General features: G+C 39.4%; 4 protein-coding genes across 9 annotated transcripts in view; 3 read left to right on the forward strand and 1 right to left on the reverse strand.

Annotated features, from left to right (window-relative positions):
- Window positions 1-6,545, forward strand: part of LOC108088290 (heparan sulfate 2-O-sulfotransferase pipe) — a 41,939-nt gene extending 35,394 nt beyond the window's left edge. Inside the window, exons 4-6 of one of the 4 annotated variants that reach the window (XM_017186018.2) lie at window positions 3,768-4,327; window positions 4,380-4,534; window positions 4,616-4,849. In XM_017186018.2, coding sequence (XP_017041507.1) covers window positions 3,768-4,327; window positions 4,380-4,534; window positions 4,616-4,791 — 891 coding nt within the window. In that variant the 3' untranslated portion in view covers window positions 4,792-4,849. The other 3 variants (XM_017186011.2, XM_017186017.2, XM_017186015.2) reach the window with 3 other exon arrangements.
- LOC108088258 (heparan sulfate 2-O-sulfotransferase pipe-like) lies at window positions 21-1,593 on the forward strand. The gene is made up of 4 exons (XM_017185976.1): window positions 21-41; window positions 358-920; window positions 981-1,135; window positions 1,206-1,593. The coding sequence occupies exons 1-4, from the start codon at window positions 21-23 to the stop codon at window positions 1,394-1,396; spliced, it is 930 nt and encodes a 309-aa protein (XP_017041465.1). The 3' UTR covers window positions 1,397-1,593.
- A 156-nt stretch (window positions 6,546-6,701) lies between the features above and the next one.
- LOC108088291 (deoxynucleoside triphosphate triphosphohydrolase SAMHD1 homolog) lies at window positions 6,702-9,956 on the reverse strand. Of its 2 annotated transcripts, none has more exons than XM_017186020.1 (5): window positions 9,635-9,956; window positions 8,062-8,228; window positions 7,832-8,003; window positions 6,961-7,661; window positions 6,702-6,899 (listed from the first exon to the last, which is right to left on the reverse strand). In XM_017186020.1, the coding sequence occupies exons 1-5, from the start codon at window positions 9,770-9,772 to the stop codon at window positions 6,833-6,835; spliced, it is 1,245 nt and encodes a 414-aa protein (XP_017041509.1). In that variant the 5' UTR covers window positions 9,773-9,956; the 3' UTR covers window positions 6,702-6,832. The 2 variants fall into 2 exon arrangements, with proteins under 2 accessions (XP_017041509.1, XP_017041510.1); XM_017186021.1 differs by lacking the exon at window positions 9,635-9,956 and adding an exon at window positions 8,419-8,519.
- A 2,275-nt stretch (window positions 9,957-12,231) lies between these two features.
- Window positions 12,232-25,364, forward strand: LOC108088312 (glycogen-binding subunit 76A). 2 transcript variants are annotated; one of them, XM_017186046.2, is made up of 3 exons: window positions 12,232-13,239; window positions 20,874-21,092; window positions 21,478-25,364. In XM_017186046.2, exons 2-3 carry the CDS (start codon window positions 20,925-20,927, stop codon window positions 23,350-23,352), a joined length of 2,043 nt encoding a protein of 680 aa, XP_017041535.1. In that variant the 5' UTR covers window positions 12,232-13,239; window positions 20,874-20,924; the 3' UTR covers window positions 23,353-25,364. The 2 variants fall into 2 exon arrangements, with proteins under 2 accessions (XP_017041535.1, XP_017041537.1); XM_017186048.2 differs by lacking the exon at window positions 12,232-13,239 and adding an exon at window positions 17,253-17,784.
- The last annotated feature ends 265 nt before the right edge of the window (window positions 25,365-25,629 follow it).

The following is a 25,629-nucleotide window of genomic DNA, read 5'->3' on the forward strand; positions in this document are numbered from 1 at the left end:
GACCTTTTATAATTATCTTAATGTTTATGATAAGTTTTGAGGTGGCTCTTTGATCGAAGTGACACTTTACCGCTGCTTCTCTTCTGTTTTTTAACTGGAAATTCTTTTTGGGAATTTTAACTTATTATAAGACTTTCTACTTTGTAAATCGTCTTATAAAATAAATACTTAGACGCTTAAGCTTTTCCTTTTTTTCAAACTATCGCTTTGTAACCGAGCAGAGGAAAGCCAAACTATCAACATTTTTATCCTGGACGAAAAATACTTATTTTCGCTTGCGATCGCTGCTTACTAACAGGCAAAAAATAGGATCAATAGGCTGATCATCCCCTTTTTGGACACCCTTATCCCCTTTAGCTTCACCACCTGAACACAAACCGTCTCAACAACACAAAAAATGCAGATATCGATGTACTCTTTTTTAACCGCGCCGCCAAAGTCGGAAGTGAGGCAATGCTGGAGCTCTTCATTGCACTGGAAAAGTACCGCGATGATGTAACACTAGAAAGACGTGGTCTTTCTACCAGAACCTTTCGTCAGATGAACAAAAAACAAAGACGAGAGTCTGCTGAATTTGTCGCTGACTTGGATGAGGGCACCATGTACATAGAGCATATCAATTGGCTGGACTTCGACGAGTTCGATTTACCAAAGCCTATTTACATTAACCTGGTCCGCGATCCCGTTGAGAGGGTTATTAGTTGGTTCTACTATGCCCGAAGCTCCTACAAGAATGCCATTGAGTACCGAAAAAACCCAAATAAAAATATTAGGCCGGCTTCTTGGTACAAAAAGGACTTCAACGAGTGTGTGAGGAGTGGCGATCCGGAGTGTCAATATGTACCCCACACGGTGAAGGACGCGTTTGCCAATTTCAAGAGACAATCCTTGTTTTACTGCGGTCATCACGATGATTGCATGTGAGTAGATAGGAATGGTAAAGAGTTTTCTGGTATCACGGGGTCCCGTTCCCTTTTTAGTCCCTTTAACTCGCCGACTGCCGTGCAAATGGCCAAGGAACACGTGGAAAGGGATTACGCTGTCGTAGGCAGCTGGGAGGATACGAATATAACCCTGATTGTGCTCGAGAAGTATATTCCGCGATTCTTTCGCGGTGCCAAGCTCATGTACGAAAGTAGGTGCTTAAATCAAGTAAATCAACCGTAGAGCATAGAGCTTATTTCTTATACCCCAATCCCTACCAGTGCACAATAACAAGATCACCAATCGGAACAAAAACAAACGCAAGCCGTTCATCGAGCCGGAGGTCAAGGATATAATCCGCAAGAACTTCACTAACGAGTACGAGTTTTACTACTTCTGCAAGCAGCGTTTGTACAAACAGTATTTGGCTCTTAACCTGAAGGAGTTGGAGGAGCATGGTCTTTTGAACTAGTTGACTAGACTCCGACATTTAGATTTTAGATGGTGATATATATGCGAACAAATCTTAACAGTTTAATAAACAGTAGTCAGTAAAACCGTAGAGCAGTAGACCCACACTTTCCTTACACGTTGTTCCCATATCTGTGTTGTATTTGTTGTCTGGCATCGTCCCTTCCCATGAAGCTTCTAAACCCATACCCTATCCCCAACTAGTTAGGTGACCTTACGCCTCGCCGACTGAACAACACAGCCAAGGCCGAGATGGATCGTCTATTTTTCACGAGGTGCGCCAAAGTGGGCAGCGAATCCCTGTCGGAGTTCATGGAGTATCTGCAGAATATCAACAACTTCCGGGTCGACAAATACGGGTTCAGCAAGAAATCAAAAAGGCAACTGAAACCGCTGGCTCAGGCTCGGACCGCTGGCTATGTCTACAACCTGGAAGAGGGGTCAGTCTACGTGGAACACGTCCCTTGGATCGACTTCCATGAGTACAACCTGCCCAAGCCAATCTTCATCAACCTGGTTCGCGACCCCGTGGAACGCATGATCAGCTGGTATTACTACGTGAGAAACTCCTACAGGAATGCCCTGTTCTTTCGGAATCATCCTCTGGCTCCCATAAAGTCCACGGCCTGGTTCAAGAAGAGCTACAACGACTGCGTGAGGAGTGGTGACCCCGAATGCCAGTACGTCCCTTTGGCAGTTCGTGATTACGAGGGAAACTACAAAAGGCAAAGCATATTCTTCTGCGGTCACGATCAGGACTGTTTGTGAGTGGTGTAACAGGCATTAGGTTTCCAATCTCTACTAAAGAGAAGAATCTTTAACCCCATTTCAGACCCTTCAATTCCCTATTGGCTGTTCAGATAGCCAAACGCAGGGTTGAAACGGAATACGCAGTGGTGGGGACTTGGGAGGAGACCAACATAACTCTAACCGTTTTGGAGCACTATATTCCGCGTTATTTCGCTAAAGCAAAAATGATCTTTCACAGTAAGAGTTCCCAGTTCGCAATGACTAGGAGTTAGCACTAAAATAATCTCTCCTCTAGTGCACCAGAAAACCTTACAGAACCGCAATCGCAACAATAGAAAACCCGAGGTGGATGCAGATGTCAGGGCAATGGTCCGCCGTAATTTCACCCACGAATACGACTTTTACTACTTTTGCAAACAGCGTCTCTATATTCAGTACATAGCGCTCAAGCGAAAGGAATTGGAACGACTGAACTTCCCCTAATTTCTTAGACTGAAAATATATTAGTTATTGACGTAATCTTTCTGTAGTTCAATAATAAAGTACTGAATAGTAATTGTAACTAACATGTAGAAAACCAATAGAATCCCGTTGAGCAACCATAGCTAAGTTGAATCGTATCTGTATAAATCGCAGCTTGCCTCGTTGAGCAGCGAAACGCTGAACAACACACGAAATTCTAAACTGGAGGTTATATTCTTCAATCGTGGAGCCAAAGTCGGAAGTGAGGCTTTGATGGAACTCACCCAAACCATGGCTCCCTATAATGACCTAAAGGTGGTCACAAAAGGACCAATAGACACTAATTCCCGCACCCGATCTCCTGGGGAGAGAATGATACAGGCCCTCTGGGTGACCGAGCTGGATCCAGGCACTGTTTACATAGAGCACTGCAACTGGTTGGATTTCCACAGATATCAGTTGCCAAAGCCCATATACATCAACTTGGTTCGCGATCCCGTGGAGCGGATGATCAGCTGGTACTACTACGTTCGCAGTGGTTACCGCAATGCCATCCACCACAGAAAATTTCCGAATGCGACCATTCAATCGGAGAAGTGGTTCAAAAAGAACTACAACGATTGTGTTCGCAGTGGTGACCCCGAGTGTCAATATGTGCCGGGAACTGTTAAAGAGGCGGTGGGTAATTTCATGAGGCAAACCCTCTTCTTCTGCGGTCATGAGCGGCACTGTTTGTAAGTAGCTTCATAGGAAGATTTCTAACTGTAAGAAAACGTCTTATGCAAAGATTATTTTAGACCATTCGACTCTCCACGCGCCATTCAGGTAGCCAAGTTACATGTGGAACGGGATTATGCTGTCGTGGGAACTTGGGAAGAGACTAATATAACCCTTACCGTGTTTGAAGCCTACATTCCAAGATTCTTCAAGGGAGTGAGGAACATTTTTGAGAGTAGGTTGCATGCTGTACTGTTTTCAGTATTCGATCGCGATCAAATTTTTGATCGAATTGTATAGGTATTTGAACACTTTTTGCTTTGTTAGCTCCTGGGATAGTTAGCGAATCTAGTTTGTGACACCATATACACTCTGTGTTTCATTAATTTGTGCTTTGTTTTTGGAGTTTTAATGAATCCCAGGAAAACCCCTGATCTTCCCAGCTTGGACGGGTGACCCTAATGTATCTCAACAACACACGTTTCGCGGGCTCGGAAATTGTTGTCTTTAATCGACCAACTCGAGTGGACAGCGAACGAATGATGCCGCTTTTCAGGCAACTCGCCGCTATGAACGACATAAATGTGGTGCTCAATGGACCTGTCAGGACGATGAATAGAACCCGCACTGAAAAGGAGCAACTGGTCGAAGCGGAGTGGGCAACTGAACTGGAGGGCGGGTCGATCTATGTGGCCCACTCCAACTGGCTGGACTTTGCCAGCTATGGATTCAAGAAACCAATATACATTTCGCTAGTCAAAGATCCAATCGATCGGATGGTTACAGATTTTTACAAGCGACGCTCTTGGGTGAAGAGAGCTATAAACAGAAGGATCTATCCAGGCCGTCGCGAAATGCCCGAGGAGTGGTACCAAGAAAGCTTTAATGATTGCGTAAGAAGGGGAAGTCGCGAATGTAATTTTGTCCAGTATTCGGTGGCAGATTACATTCCGGACTTTAAGAGACAATCCCTGTACTTTTGCGGCAACGAAGGCGATTGTTTGTGAGTAGTTGAAGCCTTCTTCCAACTCAATATTTTACGTATTATTCTGTAGACCCTTCAATTCCCATTATGCTATCCAAATAGCAAAGAGAAGAGTGGAAAAAGAATATTCCGTGGTGGGCACTTGGGAAGAGAGAAACATAACACTGACTGTACTGGAGAAATATATCCCCAGATTCTTCAATCACGCTCGTTTTCTGTTTAAATGTAGGTAGACCCAGGGGCCAAACTAAAAGTGTTCAATTGCCATCTGCGAAGAATCGAGTCAAGTAGAACTATTTCTTTCAGTGCACAGCAAGAGTATTCGAAACCGGAATCGCAATAACCGTAAGCCCCACATAGATCCTGATGTTAGGGAGATGGTAAGGCAGAACTTCACCAACGAATACGAGTTCTACTACTTCTGCAAGCAGCGTCTATACAAGCAATACCTGGCTCTGCAATTCGAGAATAATCTTCATTAAACTTGTGTACACCGAAACAATATCTTAATTTCTAATAAAAATTTGGGTTCCAATGCAAGACAATTAAATTTTCTTAATTAAAATTAGAAAATATTTCTTAGCTTAGGTGATTTTATCGTAATTATCTCATTAGGTTCAATAACCCCAAATGCATATCAACCACCAAGGATCTGAAGGTAAACATATCCACAAATCTGCAACAATTTTACTTATTACTATTTATGTTTTGATTTTAACAACTAACCCTGAATCTTCCAACCAGATGTCCTCCCTTAACGTGCGGGATCTGAATAACACCCGAAAGGCACAAATGGAACTAGTTTTTTTCAACAGAGTTCCCAAAGTGGGAAGTCAGACGTTCATGGAGCTTCTCCGTCGACTTTCCGAGCGCAATAACTTTCAGTTCCATCGCGATGCTGTGCAAAAAGTGGAGACCATCCGCCTGGCGGAGGATCAGCAGCAGGAAATGGCCGAGGTGATCAGTGAGCTGCCGGAACCCTCGGTCTTCATCAAGCACGTGTGCTTCACCAACTTCACCAAGTTCAACCTGCCCAAGCCCATTTACCTGAATGTGGTTCGTGATCCCGTGGAGCGAGTGATCAGCTGGTTCTACTACGTGAGGGCTCCTTGGTACTTTGTGGAGCGCAAAGCGGCTTTTCCTGACCTCCCACTGCCCCATCCCGCTTGGCTAAAGAAGGATTTTGAAACGTGTGTGCTCAATGGTGATCAGGAGTGCACCTACACTCAAGGAGTTACGGTGGAGGGAATCGGAGATCATCGCAGACAGAGTTTGTTCTTCTGCGGTCACGACTACGAGTGCACGTAAGTTTTTTGGAAACTTATTTAAAAAACCACGAAGAAGTAGTTATTTATATATATAATAATATAACTTATGTTTTTAAATTGTAGACATGATTTTTCAATTCAAATTTAATTTGTAGTCCCTTCAATACTGTGGGTGCCTTGGAGCGAGCTAAATTCGCTGTGGAACAGCAATATGCGGTAGTCGGCGTGCTGGAGGATCTGAACACAACACTCTCTGTCCTGGAAAAATACGTACCACGATTCTTTGAGGGCGTTCGAGATATTTATGCAAGTAAGTTGATGGCATTCAGATACGTAAGAGAAGGTATACTTAAAACAAGTTCACTTCTGTACACCTATTATAATAATTAACGATATTCTTTTAATATGACATGGCTGACCCTTTTCTCTTTTTATAGCCAGCGCCGAATATTTGACCAAGATCAACAAGAACAACTTCAAGCCGCCCGTCAGCGAACATGTAAAGGACATAGTGCGCCGGAACTTTACAAACGAGATCGAGTTCTATCAGTTTTGCCGACAGAGACTTCACAAGCAATATCTAGCTGCTCACTTGCCCCAGCGAATAATCACAGACTCAGCACATCTGCCAGGCCCCAATGGCAATTAAATTGTGTACATTGTAGCTCACGAACAAATGTAGAAACAAATATGACAAACAAAATCGTACTCGAACATGTAGTCAGCTAAGTTCCCCTTTATGTTGTAGCAAAATGATTGTTTTCTCTTGTGTATATTTCGGGGTTATCAAAAATATGACAAATCCATCTTATATTTATATTGATTAGTAAGTACTTAATGTTAGAAAGACCTGAATTTGAATTGTGATGTCTTCAAGTGAACTGTTGAAATTTTTGTTTTAGTATTTTAGTTCTAAGACGATTATGATAATACAATGTATAAACTAATAAATGAATATTTTAAGAACACTTTGCTGTTGTACTATTTTGACTTTTATATGGAAAAAACAAAAACTAACATGATAAACTTCAAGTAACTGATAAAATCAACGATTTGAACATAAAAATGGATAACAAATGTGATCAGCATTGCGTGCATTTGCAATACTAAAACAACCTAACGAGTATTAATACATAATGTCATAAAATGTTTATTAAAATATAGATAGCAAAATGAAAGAGAAAACAATAGCATACGAGATTTGACGGATTTAACGCAATCTATGCTTTCAAATGGAAAATTTCTGGTCGAGGTTTTACTCTAACTTATAGCACTTGTTGATTATAGTCGTTTTCAGGCATGGAGTGATTGGACGCTTCTTGCTAAAGAGAAAACAAAGTTTCTTGTTTACATATAATTTTTAAGCATTTAAGATTTGTTTACCTTTTATTACCAAAGAAAGCGAAAGCCTCATCGGATTTCATAGCCTCCCAAGGTCCAGGTATTTTCCTATGTACCCGTATAATATTTGATCCAGAACCATTCTTGCTTGAAACTTCTGCAATTCGTTGTGGTTCCCTTATATATTTATAAATGGGATCCGATTCAATTTTCTTTAGGACATGATCATCGTGTAGTATAAGCCAGTCTGGGTCTTTCGACCTAATTTTCAGTAGTTCAGGAGCTATACGTTGCACTGCACTTCCAAAAATTATATCTATGGCACAAGTAAGGGGATGCTGATAAGAAGCAATATGGAGGCGCCACCTTGCCTCGAACAGGCGATATATACGATGATAGTCCTGATAACGGTATTCGATGCGTTGTCCATCTGCCGATATACGCGCCTGAAGAAACACATCATCAAAATCCATTTCCGCTGCGTTGAGAACTTTTAAGCGTTTGTTGTCGCGCCGCAGATAATCCCATTTATCCACATCCAATCCGCAACGACGATTGTGAACGATATCAAAGATGTAGGTATGCCCCATCATGGGAAACGACAGGGAGTCACTGCATCCTAGAATCAGAGCCTTTATTAATTGAACTCCTCGCCCGCTTCCATCGTCCCTTAAGGAGACCAGCTCCTGGTTTAGGGCATCATTAAAAATGAGGTCCACACAGGCTAAGGCGTTTTCCTCGTGCTAATAGAACGAGAAAAATTATAGCATTAAAAAATATAATGTAATTTCTTTAATTATTATTTTTAAGTTATTGGTTTAGAAAACAACAAAAAAGGATTTATTGTCTGCAATGTTATACCGTATCATAACCCAAAGGATATTTTGTGAGACCTTTGAATAAAATGACTTACGTCAAATTGATGATGGTTCAAAAGCTCCCAAGCATGTGACATCGGACCATGTCCAATGTCGTGAAGAAGGGCTGCTATTTCCACCGCCAGACGACACCAATCGGGTAGCTTTGGCTCATAATGCGAATTGCGTTCTATGGCCCTTAGGTGATCCTGTGCACTTTTGTAAGCCCTAAAAATAATTAGGTTTTTTTAACGACTTAATCAGGGTTGTACTTTCCAATGCTTACCCAAGACAATGATCGTATCGCTTGTGATTGGCTTTCTTATCTATGGACCACGGTATCAGGCCCAATTGATGTATTTGTTTTAGGCGTTGGAAGAGCGGATGCTGAACGATCTCTTGTATGTGGCTTGGTAGTTCTATCACACCGTGGACTTCATCTTCAATGAGCAACTGAAAGAAAATATTTTTTTTATGGAATTCTTAATGCTTAAAAATAACAAATTTGTCTTCACTAAATGTCAAGTTATAAAAATGTTGACACACCTAAGACATCATTAGTTTAAAAACAAAAAAGATTAAGCTAATTATACATAAAATCTTTAAATACTTTTTATAATATAGTTTATAATATACTGATTACTGAAAACATTTTCTCTCCATCGATCATCCGTCGAACGTTAAGAATAACCGAAACACTTTGAATGACTACGGGTTAATGTGAGTAAATTGTTCAATTTAGAAAAGCCTTTACCAATATGGCAATTTTAGCTTCCAATCACATTGTGCCCTTAATTTTTTAGCAACACGCCAAAATATAATTTGTGTACTCAAATTTTTCTGGAAAATGAAGTTAAACGCACTCTTGATATTCAACATAATTTTTTCCTCTGACATAAAAAACCGTGTAAGTACAAATGTCAATAACCCTTTAAAAGTTAAAACACAACTCTTGGTCTAATTTTTGTATGCATACAATTACAAACTAGTTTTGCTACATTCAAACATTGGACTTTCATTTGAGGATCAACTTATAATTGGCTGAATGTAAAAAATGTCTCAATGGGTAAAATCCGATTCAATCAGGTCGAGATGGAAAATTTTCGCTGACAACTTGTTTCTTAGATCGGAATTCTGGGCTATTATTTTTTGTTTATTTTTGTAATTTGTTCCATTGTGAGGACTCTTCAATACGGACCACGCACTTCAAATTTCTTTAAGTCGGCTTTGGACTTTTGTCTATAGAAATTGTATTTCATTTAATAAATATCAATCTTAAAACAAACATGAAAGAAAACAAGCTTCGGCAAGTCGAAGCTTATCATACATATATACTTACCCTTGCAGTCATCAATATGTCTAACAAAATACATAAAGGCTGAACACCATTGGAGCTATGACGATTATTCTAAACCTTTTCTACATTTTCGATTTATACTCATATGACAGCTATAAAAATCAAGAGTCATTAATAAACGCTATATCCTGCACAGCGTTGCAAACTTCTGACTAAAATTATAACACCCTTTGCTCGGCAAGGATATATAAAGGTAACAACCGTAGTAATAGAGTTTCATTAATTATGTTTGTGTGCACATTTGTGCACCAGTTTAACCACAAGCTTTTGTATAGAAAACAATATAAATATATGTACATACATACATACATTGGCATTACCAATAAAAAAATATTAAGTAAATGGCAATTAAAATAAACCACAACATAACAAAAAAATGTAGAACATGCATCAAAACAAATCAGGTTCACTTTAATAAACACAAAGTTGTTTTCAGTGCAATCAGCTGTTGCACAGCTGCAACGGTTCCCTAGCAACCAGCGAAACAAGCGGGAAAACTTACGGATTGTTGTGCTGGTGGTTGCAGTGGTTGTGTCTCAAATTCTTGTTGTTGTTGCTGGAGAAACGGCTTTTTCGATTGCTCGATGGGAAGGGGTCGACGGAGCTGCGTGGGGGAGCGGAGAACTTGGCTGGCCGACATTGTAAATGGATTTCTGTTCGTCGACAGCCCGCTTCCGAAATATAACCGAAAACGCGAACAGCACGACGTCTTGAATGATGTCTTCCCGACGATTGGGGCCAGTACATTACATCAGGAAATTTGTTAAGAAGTTTTATGGCAAGTTTTCGATTTTTAAAGCACACAACTGCAAATGTGAGTATTGGAAGAACAGCTGATTAGCTTAGTTGGCAATCGACCAGGGATGCAGCACAAGCTACGTAATAGTGGCGCAATTTTTAAACAGCACCGGCAATAAAACAGGCATTAAAATTATTATGTAGCCATTCTTAAGCATTGCAGCATTTAGTTTTAATTTGTTTTAAGAACAATCACAAAATTATTTTTCAATAGCCATTGTTATATTTTTTAAAATTAATTTCCTATATCTTTTTATACCGAATTAGTTTATTAGTTCCTTATACAGCTATATGATATAGTCGTCCGATTTTTATTATTCAAAGTAACATATCTCGGAAAATGTTATTTCATTTTGGTTCGTTATATTTAATTTTTCAAACTTTTGTACATACCCAGCTACCCATAGACTTATAAAAGTCGTTTAGTGCTTTGATTGAGTTTACCACGAAAAGACTGAATTTTTTATATAAAACTTTTTTTGACCATAATTTTCTGAAGTTTAACTTTGTGAAATTTTTCAATATAAATAAAATAAAATAATTTTAAAACATGATATTACTAATTTAAGTATTAAATACTTAAATATTTGTATTTTTTTTTTTTTTGAAATTTCGATTATTATTTCTCGTCAAATAAATCCTACGCCATCTAGACGGACTATGTCGAAACTTTCTCTTTTGGTGCATGTCCCCGCTTAATAGTGCGCATATGCATATTTATTTACCACCAATAATATTATTGGGTAGGACTCTATAAACGTAGTACTTATTAAAGCTTAAATAAATCGTACCTTGAAACTTAAACTTTTTGTTTATATTTGTACAACACTTAAATTTCTTTAAATTTGAAAAAAAAAAAAACTTAAAAATTAACTACATACTTAAATATAGCGAGATACTAATTAGAGTCTTGTTGCGGTTCACCATTAATATAAAATTGAAAACACACGTTGTGTATAAAATCTAAATTACTGAACGTTTTTATTTTGCATCATACGAAAACATGTTAAGAAATTATTTTTTAATTATTAATTACATTTTTGAAAATAAATATATGTCATACTTATCCCATAATCTTACCCGAAACGCAACATTAGTTAACAGTTAAATATACATATGTCGTTAAGCTAACCCGATTTAAACCAAATAGTAGGTGTCTCTTTTCACACATCCACTGATTCTCCAGTGACATTTTCCGGCAGCAAGGTGGGAGGGATGGCACGTGGCTCAATCGGCGTGGAAATTGTTTTTGCTGAGAGCGCCGTCGCAATAAAGTGAAAGTGAAAGTTTGCCGCTGACCTACAGATGAAAGCGGCACAACAAAGAGAAGTTTCAGGACAAGAATAGTAAAGAGTGTGTGGCTAAAGAGAATGTATACTACCATAGTATCTGTGTATGCAACCCGCATTATTGCAATTCTCATTCAAGCGCAATTTCATACGTATATGTAATTGCATCTTTTCTCAAAGTTCACCCAGTCAACGCACTTTAGAATAACAGAGAGTACAATTTCAGATACATGAGTATCTACGGCAAATTTGTAAGTGAAATACGCCACCCCACAAAAGTTAAAAGACTACCGTAAAGATCGAAAACAATTAATAAAGTAATGAAACGAAAACAATAACCGGGCAAACAGTTTAGGTATGCAAATATAAACAAAAAACTGAATTGTTCAAATATGCCGGTTCTACAATTGGACGAGGACTGGAGCAATGAAGAGAACTAAAATCGAGAGAAGTCTAAAGGCGCTGAGAACAGCAAACAAATGCTGAACAGTGGTTTAATAATATATAGTTACGAAATTATGATATACTTTGCTTTTTTTACCAACAGTAATAAAACAGAATCCAATTCCTGAAAAGAAACAAAAATCAAAATGTATACCTTAAAGCCCTACTGTACTTCGATCAATTAATTAAAATTAATTCCATATGCAATGTTACTGATGAATACAATTTTTGTAAAAAGAAATAAATAATCTAAATTAAATAAAACTAGAAATCTTTATAAAATAAACACAACATAATTTTTTATTAGAATAGAATTTTAAACAAGTACTAGTTATCTGGTCGAATACCACTGTCCATCACCTAAAAATTGTGTTCTCTCGACGGTGTACCTCTCTCTTATCAATGGAACTTAGACCGGGCAATATCTAGCAGAACCACCCAAAAGCCGCCCACTGAGAGCGAGAATTCCCGAGAGAATGCGGCCAGAGAAGCGTCGAGAATGTGAGCGAAAGTGAGAGGCCTGAAAGGTTGCAACTTTTGGTGAGACTTGCCTCAGTTGCCACACGACAGGACGGCCAAACGGGCGATTGGAGAGGCACAAGACTCGGGCCTAGGCTAAAACCGTATCGCTCAGATACACCGATAGCCAAATTAATAATAATTAAATCGCTGCGTGACAAAGCCCCCCCACCGTCCCCAAATTATCCATCCTCTCCGGTTTTGCGAAAAAAAATAAACGAAATAATTCTCGAAAATCTTTGTATCTGTGTATCGGAGAACTAAAAGAGGCCGTCGTTTGGCGCTCTCGCATCTCAGCTGCCAGTGGGCGAAAGACGCAACTGCTGCGACCTTGCAATGCCCTTGAATGACACTCTTATTGCGACCAAGTCGCCAACGTTGCCACTCCAACGGGCGCTGCTGCCACGGCTGCCACTCAGCGCTGGCAAAAATAATAATAATAACAGCTAAAAATCACTTAAATACACAGCAGAACACATAGGGCCCGAAAAAACGCTGCGCAAAGTAAAAGTGAAAATTTTATTGAGGTCAAAAAATTTTCGCGTGACTTCGTGAGAGTCGAGAGTCGAGAACCCCGGACGTATCCTTAATAAAGCCTTAACCGTAACCAAAACAAGTGTGTGCTAAATAAACCAAAATAAAAACAAATAATTAAAAAATACACATACATACAAAGATTAAATGAAAAAATAAGCGAACATATCTGAGAAATTCGACAAAAGATAGTGTTATCTAACTAGCGCCCCCTGGCGGCTGTGTGTGTGTGTGTGCGGCGAATAAAAGTGAAAGTTCTCGACCGGCCAATATCCTTCGGTAACCTTTCCCCAACATTGGGTCACTTCCTTCGGAATCGAAACATAAACGACAACGGGGCACGCAATAATTAAAAGGCCCCAGCATATATAGTAAATATATACACCTAGAATCGGTATATATAGGTGATATTTATGCCACAACTTTTGACAAGCAATTCTTTTTATTGCTACGCCGACGAACCAGAGGAAAACGCTGGCAAAGGCCAAAAAGGGAACGCCTTGGAATAATATTAAAACATCAGGTTTGTAAATCAAATTATTACAACAAATTTCAGACCCAAGTGACATAATTAATTGCATATTACGGAATCTTACGTGTTGATTTTATTTTCTTAAATAATATATCTTCAGTTTAGTGGAAGCAATTAGTGGAGCACGTCTCCATAAGATACATTTGACATTGGCTTTACCACTTAAAGTCAAAGCTTCGAGTGCTTAACTGAACATGGAATCAGTAGCACAAACTTAAGATACTGAACAAGTTCAATTGAGGACAAGTTCAGGGGTGTCAAGTATTACACCAGACTTTACCAATCAATTTAATTACGTACTTGCATGCTTAGCTCGTAAAGTAGAACATAAAGTTGATCGGTTCTGTAACTCCTATTTTAAACAAAACAAAACAAAAATACTGATCTTATGGGTAACCTTAAACATATTTGTAAAAAAGATTACAATTTTAAATAAATGACACAGAAAGCTGTATTGGGTCTCCAAGTGTGTATATTGAATTTAAAAAAAAGAACATTTTTTTAATGGATCTTTTATCGAGAATTTGTAAACTAGATTTGCTTCCTATATTAAAAAACAAAAACACATTTTTTATTGAAGGGATGGATGGTCACCACTCTTTAAAGAACACGAAGTCGTTTTTTCAATGACTATTTTAAGGATAAAGTAATACTTACATAACTCTGGCATGGGGAGTTATTTTCCTAAATCAATATTACAAGTTTGTAACAACCGTTAAGCACATTTTTGTTGGCCGCCGCAATCAAAACAAAACAATCCAAATCTCGTTATCACAATAATCAAAACAAGCCAAGTCGCTCGCAGTTCTCCGGACCCCAGCAATAACCATAAAAACAAGGAAAGCAAATGCGAAAGCGAAAGCGAGTTGAAAGTGAAAGTATCCTTCCCCCAAGTATCTTCGTATCTGTAACTGAGTTTTCAGAACGGCGCAAGCGTTTTTCCACTTGTTTTTTTTTTTGTTTTTGCCTTTCACGGTGCTTGGCTTTGTTTGCTTTTGACATTTCGTTCGGTAGCAATGTCATACAAATATAAATAAAAAAATCCACGCGCTGCCAAAGAGCAAAAAATGAATGTGGAACCAACCCACATCCAAGCACACGCACTCACACACGCACGCAATGTATCTGATAGATAGGAAAAATTACTGAAGGCAAATTAGCGCTTCAAACGAGGCTCGTGTAAGCCACTTGTATTTCATATTGATTGCGTTGAAGTTCTCATGCGAATCGATTTTTTTGTGGCCGGAGCCTTCTAAATCTGAAAACTCGGGACCGAGCAACATGCGCCAGTCTAAATTTCAGCTAATTCACCATTAATATTATATATTATTAATTTCGGTTTATTTATAAATAAAGAAGCCAGTCAGCTGTTGTGGTTTGTTGATGGGTGGAACATGTATCTATAGCTCTTTTCAATGCGCGGGCGGCACTTGCCGGCTGAATAGAATTTATGCTAATGATATATGCGACAGTAGATGACAGCGTGAAAATGTTCTCTAATGATATTTGTTTAGTTCTATGAGCTGTCCAATTCAAGTGGCTCTAAGCTTATTAAAAATAATGTTTCGGTCGAAACGGAAAACTTTTTTCATAAATTATTGTAGCTTACATACAGTATTGGTTTTGCAGCTATTTTCGTATCTTTTTTGTTATCATACTGGACAAATTTTTTTTGTTGGTTTTAAAACAGGGGTCAAAGTACAATATTGCTTTTAAAATAAAGGTACTGCTTAATTGATCAAAAAACTAAAAAAATACATAAAAATTGAAACAAGTAATAAATACGAATAATGTTTTTATTAGATGTTACTTTTAAACGGGAAACTTAAAGAATGTTGTCTATTTGGCACGTTTATACTACAATAAATACATTTTATTATTTCTTTTATGTATTTTTATACCCTTGCAGAGCAAAAGGGTATTATAATTTCAGTCAGAAGTTTGCAACGCAGTGAAGGAGACACCTCAGACCCCATAAAGTATATATATTCTTGATCAGCATCACGATCAGAATCCAAATATGCATGTACGTCTGTCCGTCTGTCCGTCTGTCTGTCTGTCCATCTGTCCGTCTGTCCGTTTCCGCGCAAACTAGTCTCTCAGTTTTGAAGCTATCTTGATGAAACTTTCCCAAAAGGTGTGTAGTTATTGCACGCAGTATATAAGTCGGAACGAGCCGGATCGGCCGACTATATCGGATAGCTCCCATATGAGAGAATGAAATAAAAAATTCTCACGCCGTTGTTTTTGATCAGATCGACTTGAATTCTTCAAGATGGCGTTTTCTAACTGTTATTGAATTTCGGATTAAATTTGATCAAAATCGGATAACACTATCATATAGCTGCCATAGGAGAGATCGAAAATTATATATAGAGATAATGGAAATAAATTGATAACATCGTTGTTTTTTATCCCACGAGCATGATTTTTTGAATATCAAGTTTTTTAACAACGTTTATATTGGAAAAAAAGTTTCATAAAAATCGGTCATCTATATCTTATAGCTGCCATAGGAAAGATCGAAAAATCTATATAGAAATAATGGAAATAAAATTATAATATCGTTGTTTTTCACCAGACAAGTATGATTTTTGGAATATAGAGTTTTCTTACGACTCTTGAATTACGAATTAAATTTGATCAAAATCGGACACCTATATCGTATAGCTCCCATATGATCTATAGTCAAAAATATGGAAAATGAATAGAAAAATCGTCTTAGATTCGATGTTGTCTAGCCTTTATGCGTTTTGTTCGACATATTTGATGACTGCAAGGGTATATAAGCTTCGGCTTGCCGAAGCTAGCTTCCTTTCTTGTTTGCAAATAATTTGCTATGAAAAACCGTTTTTGTTTTGATATTTTTTAGTTATTGATTTTTCTTTATTTTCAACACTGCTTGGATTATCATTCTTGTTATTCATTTATTAATAAATGTATTTGCATTTTGAACTATATTTAACCAACTCTAATTATTTACCGTACAATCTTATCTTATCACTATTCTTCAAATTTATAATTAATTGCCTGTTGAAACTAATTTTCTAAGCATATTTGCTTTGTAGAGCAGTTCAATGATCCGCTCGGCAATCTTATCACCTTCGGTCTCTCCTGTCACCCATCAATCTAACTCAAGTTGTTCGGCACTGCTAAATCAGGATTACAAGCTGTTCCGGCGCCAAATCCAAACGCAAACAAATTATTACCTAATCTCATGCTCTTAACCAACAAATTCGAAAAACCGTTCGCTGATTAGGTCCATATCGGTTGGCCAAGTTCGCCGAATACATATATACGATTCGATAATCACAGCAGGCGGTCCCGGAAGGTTTTCAAAGCCCACGGGGCTTAAATGACGGCAATATTAAACACTGATAGTTTATCTGCGGGTAACACGGTTGATATGGATAAAGAAACTCGTTACAGTATTAACCAATTTATTGCAGAAACGGAAATCCGTTGCCTTGCTGTTTCTCTAGTTGGTGTGGGTTTGATAATACCCTGTTGTTATTAATGCTAATCGATTTTATTTACTTATAGGGTGTTTCAATTAGTATTTCAAAAAAACGTTTATTTTACAGAATAAGCATGACAGTCAAAAAAATACAGTCAAAAACGGCAAATTCATAGAATAATTTTTTTATGATATTAAGCTTAAAACAACACATGTTGCTTATTTATTGCAATATAAAACTAATATTACTGACTAATCGAAGATATTTTGATTCTAAAAAATTATAACATTATAGTTAAAGTCAATAAAAGAAAGGTGAAGTTTTACTACTTCAATATGTTGACCTCGAAAAAATTAAAGATATTGAAAATTTATTTTTAAAAAATCATTTTTTAGTTATTTTATTTCTAATCAAAACCCTCTCCATCAATTTGAGTCGTTAAGGCATTGTCTTAAAGATTAAATCCAAGCTGGTTTACATTTTGTAATAATCCCGATCGGAAAAGGGCACTTCAAAGAGCAGTTAGCTAAGTTAATTGTGGGACAGACGTCCGAGGCTGCGACGTCACCGATCACGAGCATCTGTCTATAGCGGCGACTGTCTGCCAGAATCGAGCGGCGCTGCAGTTACCTTTTAGGATGCACTGCGATACAGATACAGATACAGGGGCACAGTTACAGTTACAGATACAGATACAAATACAGATACCACGCGGATTTAGATGCGAATTGTAGAGACGGATGCGGATGCGGGGTGAGTGCAATCAGCCTGAGGGCAGTGTTTGGCTGCGATTTGCAATTTCGCTCCGATCCGATCCGTTCCGATTTCGCCTTATCAATCAGGGTGGATTGTGGATTTGCTGAATGCCAAAAACACAACAAAAAGATCGGTGGGTAGTCAGTGCACGCCCGACACCGTGACGCTGCAGACGTGGTGCAGTTCGAGTGGTTTTCGGTGGTTCTTTTCCTCGGCTGTTGCTGGTTTAAATATCCGTTTGTTTTTCAATATTCACTGTTATTAAAGTGCCGCAAAAAGAGATTTTTCAGCTAACCGCACGGTTATATCATCTCCGTCTAGTGTAAGTGAAAAATCCTCGAAGAGTGCAATTGTGAGAGAAGCGTTCGCGGTTCGCGGGTCAATTCTGATTGCTATAAATAAAACTGCAAATTCGTTATCACGCCTCATAATCGAGACGCCGTCGCAGCATGATTAAGTGCAAACCACCCGACCACAAAAGTCCCCAAGCCACCCACTCACCCACCCATCGCCCACTGGCAAATATCATGTGTGGTTCAGGTGATAAGCCGGCGACCGGCCATAAAAATATAGTGCGAGTCGTAGGCCTAGAAACATCTAATCGAACTATTTAAATGGTGTGAACAGCTAATGGCGCATCTATCTCTGGACCAGTGACTAACTAATTGACATGACAAATGCAACTGGAAGATGCAGCTGATAAGTCTGTCTGATTGTCTGTCAATTATAGCACCAGAAGGGCTTGTAAACATTTGAAAACTGTGTATTTTCAGGGATTTTTAGTTTATAATTATAAAACGTTTCCTAAGAATGTGCACTTCGTAACTACAAACTTTTAGGGTTTACACAATTTTTGAATGTATCAACAACCAATTATTTGTTGAATATTCTCGAATCAGAAACATTCCATACATATATTCGGGTGTGGATTACATTTAGGTATATAAATGCAAAAGAAAACATTCCCTAGTAGAACTGACCATTTCTCAAAACAAAAAATTAATATGTGGTAAAATCTTTCTAAAAGAACTGTTTTCATAGGATTAAATCTCCAATTACCGTTCTTCTTATTAAACACAATAAAACTAAATAGTATTATTGAGTTTTTTTGTACGAAATTGGCACCTTAACAGCACCTTGACTTCATTCCACAAACATCGACTATGAACCAATCAAGCATAATTCAAAGATCTTTTTTATTGCGTGGGTCGCTTGGGTGTCCACTTTAATATCAATTCCGTACATTTCCCCCAATTTAATTCAATTAAGCGGCTTTATGGCCGTCTCCTCACTTAGTGCGTGTATCTACTTAAGTTAAATACTTGAAGAAAATAAACTTTTGCAGTTACGCAGTTTCAGTCAAAACAAAGCGTAAATTCGCAAAGCAAAAACTGTGGGAGAATCGCAAATAAAATGGCAAATATACGAAGAAAACGGAAATGTTACTTTAGCAGTAAAATAAAAGTCAAAGACATATGTTGTCTTAGCTTTATTTATAGATTTCGTTTTCATGTTATTTATTTTCATTCCTTCTTTCTATACATACATTTTATTTATAAAATGTGAGCTTGAGACCCAACATTGACAATTATTATTTAAGAGGAAAATGTTTTAGAATTTGAGGAAAATGAATTTGAATTAACTGAGAAGGTGAATTAATAGGAAATTTAATTATCTCTATGTACCAATATTCTTCTGATTTTAAAGGCAATTAATTTTATATTGTTTCTTAATTGAGTCACTTAAAACGACAAACGTAATTTAACAATAATTCGAAAGCACTTTTGGTTTTTAAATTTATATGCAAATTCAGTTTTGTAATGTTTTTGCTCAACTCAACGTCATTAGCACCGAAAACGCATTTAGCCTCTTGGCCAAGAGCCAAAAGAATATTCAATTTATTTTTAAGAAAAAAATTAATAAAAGTACCAAGCTGCAAGGGATGTCGGTGAATCACGAAATATCTGCCATCAGTGGCACCACCCCATATGCAATGGCATCTGTATAATGTGTAGCTTCAAAGAGACCTGCATTCGTTGATTTAATTTTAAGGAAATTTTAAAGAGATCGGCATTTTGACCTCCTTAATCGATCGATTGTCAGACGATCGTTTGTTTATTTTAAACTTTGTCGACGCCATTTGGCGAGCGTAAAAGTTTCATTTCAATCTTTATACTTCTTTTTACTCGCTTTACTGCTTAATTAAATTTCCTATGCATGCTGCCAAAAATAAAAAGTAAAAAACATAAAACAAAAAGGGACGGAAAATCGGAATAGACAAAAAAGAAATGCCGCGAAAGTTCAAGGCCAATTGACTTTGTCTCGACTCGATTGGCGCATCTGAATTCGAAAATAAAAACTCTGATGTCTTCATTGGGCGGCACTTCCTCTCCCGAATTAATCGCCTTCTTGCTCTCACTATATATCCCTATTAATGGGCGTGGCTTGGCTGTGCACCTGATCAAAGGTAATGCACGTGCAGTCATTGCAAAATGAAAACAATAACATTGCCATCTGCCAAGAGCAAAACAGAGAGGTGTTAACAATTTGTTATGGTCACCCGGTTCATCGGGGATTTCATTGACATCGTTTGTGGGACAAAGTATCACGGGTTTTCATCACCTGACTTATTGGATCGCGTGTGCATCTCAAAGTGCCCAGGGGTCCAAACAATATTGCAAGCATCCGGGGCAAACCTGACATCCCCAAATGAAATAAAATTATATAAGTTTTTAGTTCTTGGGGCCTTTACTTTGGATTCCAAATAATTTATATATTCGGGAATAACAAAAGTTTTTTTGACTGCTAGTAGCGGTCAATCAAATACAGATTTAGTTTTATTACATTTAAAAAATATTTATTGACATCGAAATATATTTCATCAAGTTTAAAATTGGTTTTATTTTTTATAATAAACAACGTAATTAACAAAATGCAATACTTTCCATTTAAATGTTTAAAATTTGATTTATTCATTACCAATAAACAACTGCTTAGGCACATTAAATATAATGCATTGAAAAAATATTTGCGAAGAATTTGAGAGCTCAAAACTGTCATAATAATTCGGCAGAGTTGTGCACATTTTGGTAGAGCAGAACAAATTGAACCGACAGAATCTTTCAAAAGTCAGTATATTTAAATTTTAATGACAACCAACTAAATCAAATAAAAAACCATGGCAACGAAAGAAAAATGAGAAATGCGCTGGGGATAATAAAAGCATGTATAGTATACTGCATAAGATATTTCCTCAGCTGTTTTAAAATGCCACCGAAAACACGGTGAAAGCGGAAAGGGAAAGTGATGGAAAACAACATTTCGTGCGAATTTATTTGTTTACTCAAAAATGTCTCATCGTGCTCCAATATATAACTCACGTCATGCATCCCGATGGTACTATATTTGCAGATATTCCGCAGATCGGCTGCATCGACACGATCGTGAGCTGACGTGACGTAAATGAACGATCCAGGCGATATTCCCCTGACACACACGAGCACGCCGGACAGCAGGCCGCCCTGCAGCATCATCTCCATCATACCAACCATTGGGATGTCCTCATGTCGCGGGAGAGCCGAGGCATTCGCACGGAGTCTGTCCTCCAAGCTGCGCACCTTGGGATCACAGGTGAGCACTTTCAATCTTTATAAAGTAGGTTCCCAATCAAGTACTCGTTAACTTAATGTAGGCTAGCAATATTTACAATACAACAGTACAATATTCTTTTTCATTAAAACAATTTTATTAAGAAGTACTTAATCAACATAGTTCAGTTGATGTTTCGAAACCTATATGGTATTTAAATTAATATTTCACAAAATATATTAAAAATGGATGACATTGATGAGCAATTATATATTAGCTTCAATTTCTGTAAGACTTTCTTCTAAATAATGGGATTTAAGATTGGGGCTAAGTCTGCACCCACGAATGCTTAGCCGTACTGATCTTCAGTGCTTTTACAATATATTTTCATAAGTAATTCTTATTAAGACCTCTTCTCTTCCCGCAGACAACCGAGGAGGGCGAGGGCAACGCGGAGGATGAGCCAATCATCAATGGAACCAGCACGAACACGTGGGTCAACTCCCACGACTCGGAACAGACGGTGACGGACCTGCAGCCACTGCGCCATGAGTCCGACTCCTTCTTCGACTTCGACTGCGAGCTGGAGTCGCCGGGGAGTCCGGTGGACGAGTGCGAGTACCTGCGCCTGATCGAAACCGCCTCGAATACGCCGCACAACTCCACGGCGGAGTCGGGCTACGCCTGCGCGTCCATGGCCAGCAGTCACAGCAGCAGCACCGATGGTCCCTACTTCGATGCCTCTGCATCCACATCCGCAAATGCAATCGCATCCGCATCCGCATCCGCTTCCACATCCACAGCTGCAGCTGCCCAGGACCAAAAGCTGCCAGCCTCGGAACTCAAGGAGTATGCGAACACGCTACAGATAAACGGAAGGCACGGACTCGTCAACGGAGTGCAGGAGGACGAGCCAGCTGGAAAGGATGTGGAGGACGAGGCCTTCCTGCAGGCCCAGATCCTCAGTGAGCTCCAGCAGCACAGTCGAAGAGCAAGTCTGGAACAAGCAAAGTTGGAGGAGGAGAAGCTCAGCAATGGGCATCTTGAGGAAGGAGAGGAGCCAGAGCTGAAGGATGGCCTGGAGTTGGTAGCTGGTACTACAAACAAAGCTCCAGGCTTGACCACCGAAGAAGAGGTTACTCAAGAAGAATTGCCACACGACAGAGTTCAAAAAGAAGGTTCCCAGGAGAGGACTCAGGAGGAAACCCCTGACGACAGATTGCAAGAGAAAACTCCCGACGAAAGGGTTCAAGAGGAAGCCGCCAAAGACACAGTCCAGGAGGAAACCTCCTGCCAATCGCCCCCAGAAACCTCCGATGAGCCAACCCCCACAGAGGAAACCACCTCCCCGGACAGAACTGTTGTGGAAGCCAGGGAGGCGGAACTCTCGCCGGACAGCGGCGTGGATGAGACAGACAAGTCGGCCAGCAATCTCACCGTGAACGTCGACCTGGCCCAGATCGAACAGGCCAAGCAGGACGCCACCGAGGCGGTGGAGAAGAGCGGCGCCCAGAGCCACGGCATCGACACCACGGACGACGAGGACGACTGCAGACCCCAGAGGATCAGGCGCTGCTCCTCGCTGAAAACGGGAAAGACTCCGCCGGGAACTCCGGGGCGCAAGAAGATCGTGCGGTTCGCCGACGTGCTCGGCCTGGACTTGGCCGATGTGAAGACCTTCCTGGACGAGATACCCACCATACCGAAGTCGGCGTTCGAGGACCTCGAGATCCTGGAGTCGGAGCCGCCGCTGCAGCTGGGCCCCAAGTCGGACAAGCTGCTGATGCCCCTGTTCCAGCAGCCGGGCGGCCTGCCCAAGTTCCTCGACGCCGTCAGGGAGAAGCAGGTGTCGCTGGAGAACGCCGCCGTGTCGGACGTCATCAACCAGACGATCTCGGGGTCGGTGCGCGTGCGCAACCTCGACTTCCACAAGTCGGTGCACATCCGCTACTCGCTGGACGGCTGGAGGAGCTACGCGGACCTGCAGGCCAACTACGTGGAGAACTCCTGCGACGGCTTCTCGGACATCTTCACCTTCGTCCTGTTCGGCAACTCGCTGCACGTGGGCCAGCGGCTGGAGTTCGCCGTGCGGTTCCAGTGCAAGGGCCAGCAGTTCTGGGACAACAACTACGGGGCCAACTACTGCTTCCAGTGTCTGCCCAGCTCGACGCACACCGCCGGCAGCTCATCGGTATCGCCGCCGTCCGTGGCGACTGGCTCCGTATCCTCCGGCCACGTGGCCAGCCTGGTCGGAATGCTAAGCCCCACGGCGGGCGATGCCTGGTGCAGCTCCTTCTACTAAGACGGTGGGCGGTGGCGACGGGCCACTGGCAAGCCCTCCAGAACTGTACCCCACCCACCTACCTACCTAACTACCTACCTACCTACCAGTCCCCAGCCCGACGGCACCACACCAAGGTCCGGGACTCATCCCGTTCCTTGACGTCGTGTCCAGGTCCCCGCAAGAACTCGAATCCCCCTCGGAGATCACAGATCAGAATACCTACCCTCGTTGGGCCACCTCTTCAGTGGGGCGAGTCGATTTTTGACTAGAAATTCCGGTTGGACATAAGTACTTTTTGGACAATTCTAGAAATACGTGCAGAGAACACTCTAGGCCAAGAATCTCTAAATGCAAATTCAAAATAACTATCTATTGAATAACAATGTTTTTATAAGATCCCTTTACACGAGCCGAGTTCTCGTCTGGATTTTGCTATATAATAGCTTTAATGGATGGTATCCCGATTTAATGACGTTGTTTACACCTCAGATGAGAACTCAACTCATGTCAAGCGACCACAACCTGCTGTTACATAGTGAAAGTGGCTTAGAACTGTCTACAAAACTATTTATCCCTGGAATTTATAAGTTCTCGCACACCGATAAATCGAATCGCCCTTCCCTTCCTTGAAAGGGCAATCATTGTTTGTATTTTTATAGAGCGAAAAGGAGTGAAGGGTTAGAGAAAAGGAAGAGGAGCTGAAAAGCTAAGAGAGCGCCACAAAAATCAAATTGACAAACCAGAGTAGTGCGAAAAAAAGAACAGAAGCCAGCAAAGTTCGAATGAATCCCAAAGATAGTTGTTAGTCGTATGTTATAAGAAGAGCAAGTGATAACAAACTAAAAATCAGATCAGTTTCTTCAATGTCTTCTTCTGTTTTCAATTCTTTCCCAATTTCATTTGGTTTGTTCCCGGGTTTGTTTGTAGCGAAAAAGAGTTTCCAGGTCGGGTTATCAAGATTGGATTTCTGCCAGTTGATGTACTCTTAAATACATAGTTTTTGTGAGAAGATTAATTCCTATTAATCTTAGTTCAGCAGCAATACTGAGGAAGTTTACGAGCTTAGCACCATTCATATTCTCGTCTTTTTGTAAGAGCAACTATAAGAAAGTTTTGTAGCCTCGTTTACGGATCCGTTCGAGCACAGAGACGACATCAAAAGTTAACTACAACTAACCAACATCCATTATCTAGTCAATTCGAGTTTACTTTTGCGACACTTTTGACTTTCAACAGTCCCAAAGGAAATACTCCAAGCCAATGATCTTTTTACCCCGATTGGAAATCCTTTTTCAACCATCTGACAACAGACAAACCTCAGCTTTTGTTTCTCCTAAATGTTGATAAATCTCTTGATTTTTTTAATATTCGTTAACTCTAATTTAAACGATTTCTTATTCTTTATGTATATGTTGATTCGTAATATATATCGTAATATTATATAAATATATATAAACACAATAAAATAAATATAAAATTTAGTTATTTCTCCTTGGTTGATTCTTTTACTTATCATTGTTTTTAAATAATAAAAACGATTAGAGCTCTTCTTATCCACACAGAACCTTAAATAGCCTATATCAGGGATTGACAAACGAATACTTTTAACAATTAATTGCAAACGCAGCTACCTCAAGGTTTTCTAGCCGAAAACACGAATAAGAGAGATAAATAGTTAAACAAAATATATGATTAAAATAAAATACCAATTAATATGTTTATTGCATAGCAAACATGTATAAAACAAGAAAGCAGCAACAAATAAAAGCGAACTTTAAAAGTTACAACTATTTACATATGTTAATGTATGTAGCAAAACCCTAATAAAAATTACAAAAGTCCCCCAAACCGAATGACTTAGACTGAAGCGTGAGTATTTCGCGAGAAGTGCGAAAAAATGTTATGAGATCTGCCCAAAAAACAGACATTTGTTAAGGTTTGTGTAGGCGGGGCTTTTGTCAGCATCAGTTCCACTCCACACTAACAAAAGAATAATAAAACCCACAATAAAATAATAATGCGAACAGGCATTTTTTCATGTCTTGAATGTGTTTTCTTTTGTGCATGGAAACAGAATGAAAGCCAGCTGGCAGTTGGGGGGAAAAATCAACCCAAAACCCATATCGAAAATTTAAAAATGATAAACTTTTGCACAGGTAAGTGAAAATGTAGTATTTGAATCATAATCTGGACACTCCCAATGAAAGCCATTGCTCTAGTTCCATTTGAAGTTTATGGGATGATTATTGCTGTTTTCGCATTATTTATTTTACCCTTTCTCATTTATAAAACTAT

This window comes from Drosophila ficusphila, unplaced genomic scaffold (genome assembly GCF_018152265.1).
Source record: "Drosophila ficusphila isolate 14025-0441.05 unplaced genomic scaffold, ASM1815226v1 contig_106, whole genome shotgun sequence".
In the NCBI taxonomy this organism is placed as follows: domain Eukaryota; kingdom Metazoa; phylum Arthropoda; class Insecta; order Diptera; family Drosophilidae; genus Drosophila; species Drosophila ficusphila.

Excerpts from the sequence above, each read along its gene's own strand:
- LOC108088258 (XM_017185976.1), top strand. The coding sequence starts at position 21 with ATGTTTATGATAAGTTTTGAG. Across the intron at positions 921-980 it reads GGTCATCACGATGATTGCAT|TCCCTTTAACTCGCCGACTG; the intron begins GTGAGTAGATAG and ends TTCCCTTTTTAG. Across the intron at positions 1,136-1,205 it reads TGCCAAGCTCATGTACGAAA|TGCACAATAACAAGATCACC; the intron begins GTAGGTGCTTAA and ends AATCCCTACCAG.
- LOC108088291 (XM_017186020.1), bottom strand. The coding sequence starts at position 9,772 with ATGTCGGCCAGCCAAGTTCTCCGCTCCCCCACGCAGCTCCGTCGACCC. Across the intron at positions 8,004-8,061 it reads CGATACGATCATTGTCTTGG|GGCTTACAAAAGTGCACAGG; the intron begins GTAAGCATTGGA and ends AATTATTTTTAG. Across the intron at positions 6,900-6,960 it reads GCTTTCTTTGGTAATAAAAG|CAAGAAGCGTCCAATCACTC; the intron begins GTAAACAAATCT and ends TTTTCTCTTTAG.
- LOC108088312 (XM_017186046.2), top strand. The coding sequence starts at position 20,925 with ATGAACGATCCAGGCGATATTCCCCTGACACACACGAGCACGCCGGAC. Across the intron at positions 21,093-21,477 it reads TGCGCACCTTGGGATCACAG|ACAACCGAGGAGGGCGAGGG; the intron begins GTGAGCACTTTC and ends CTCTTCCCGCAG.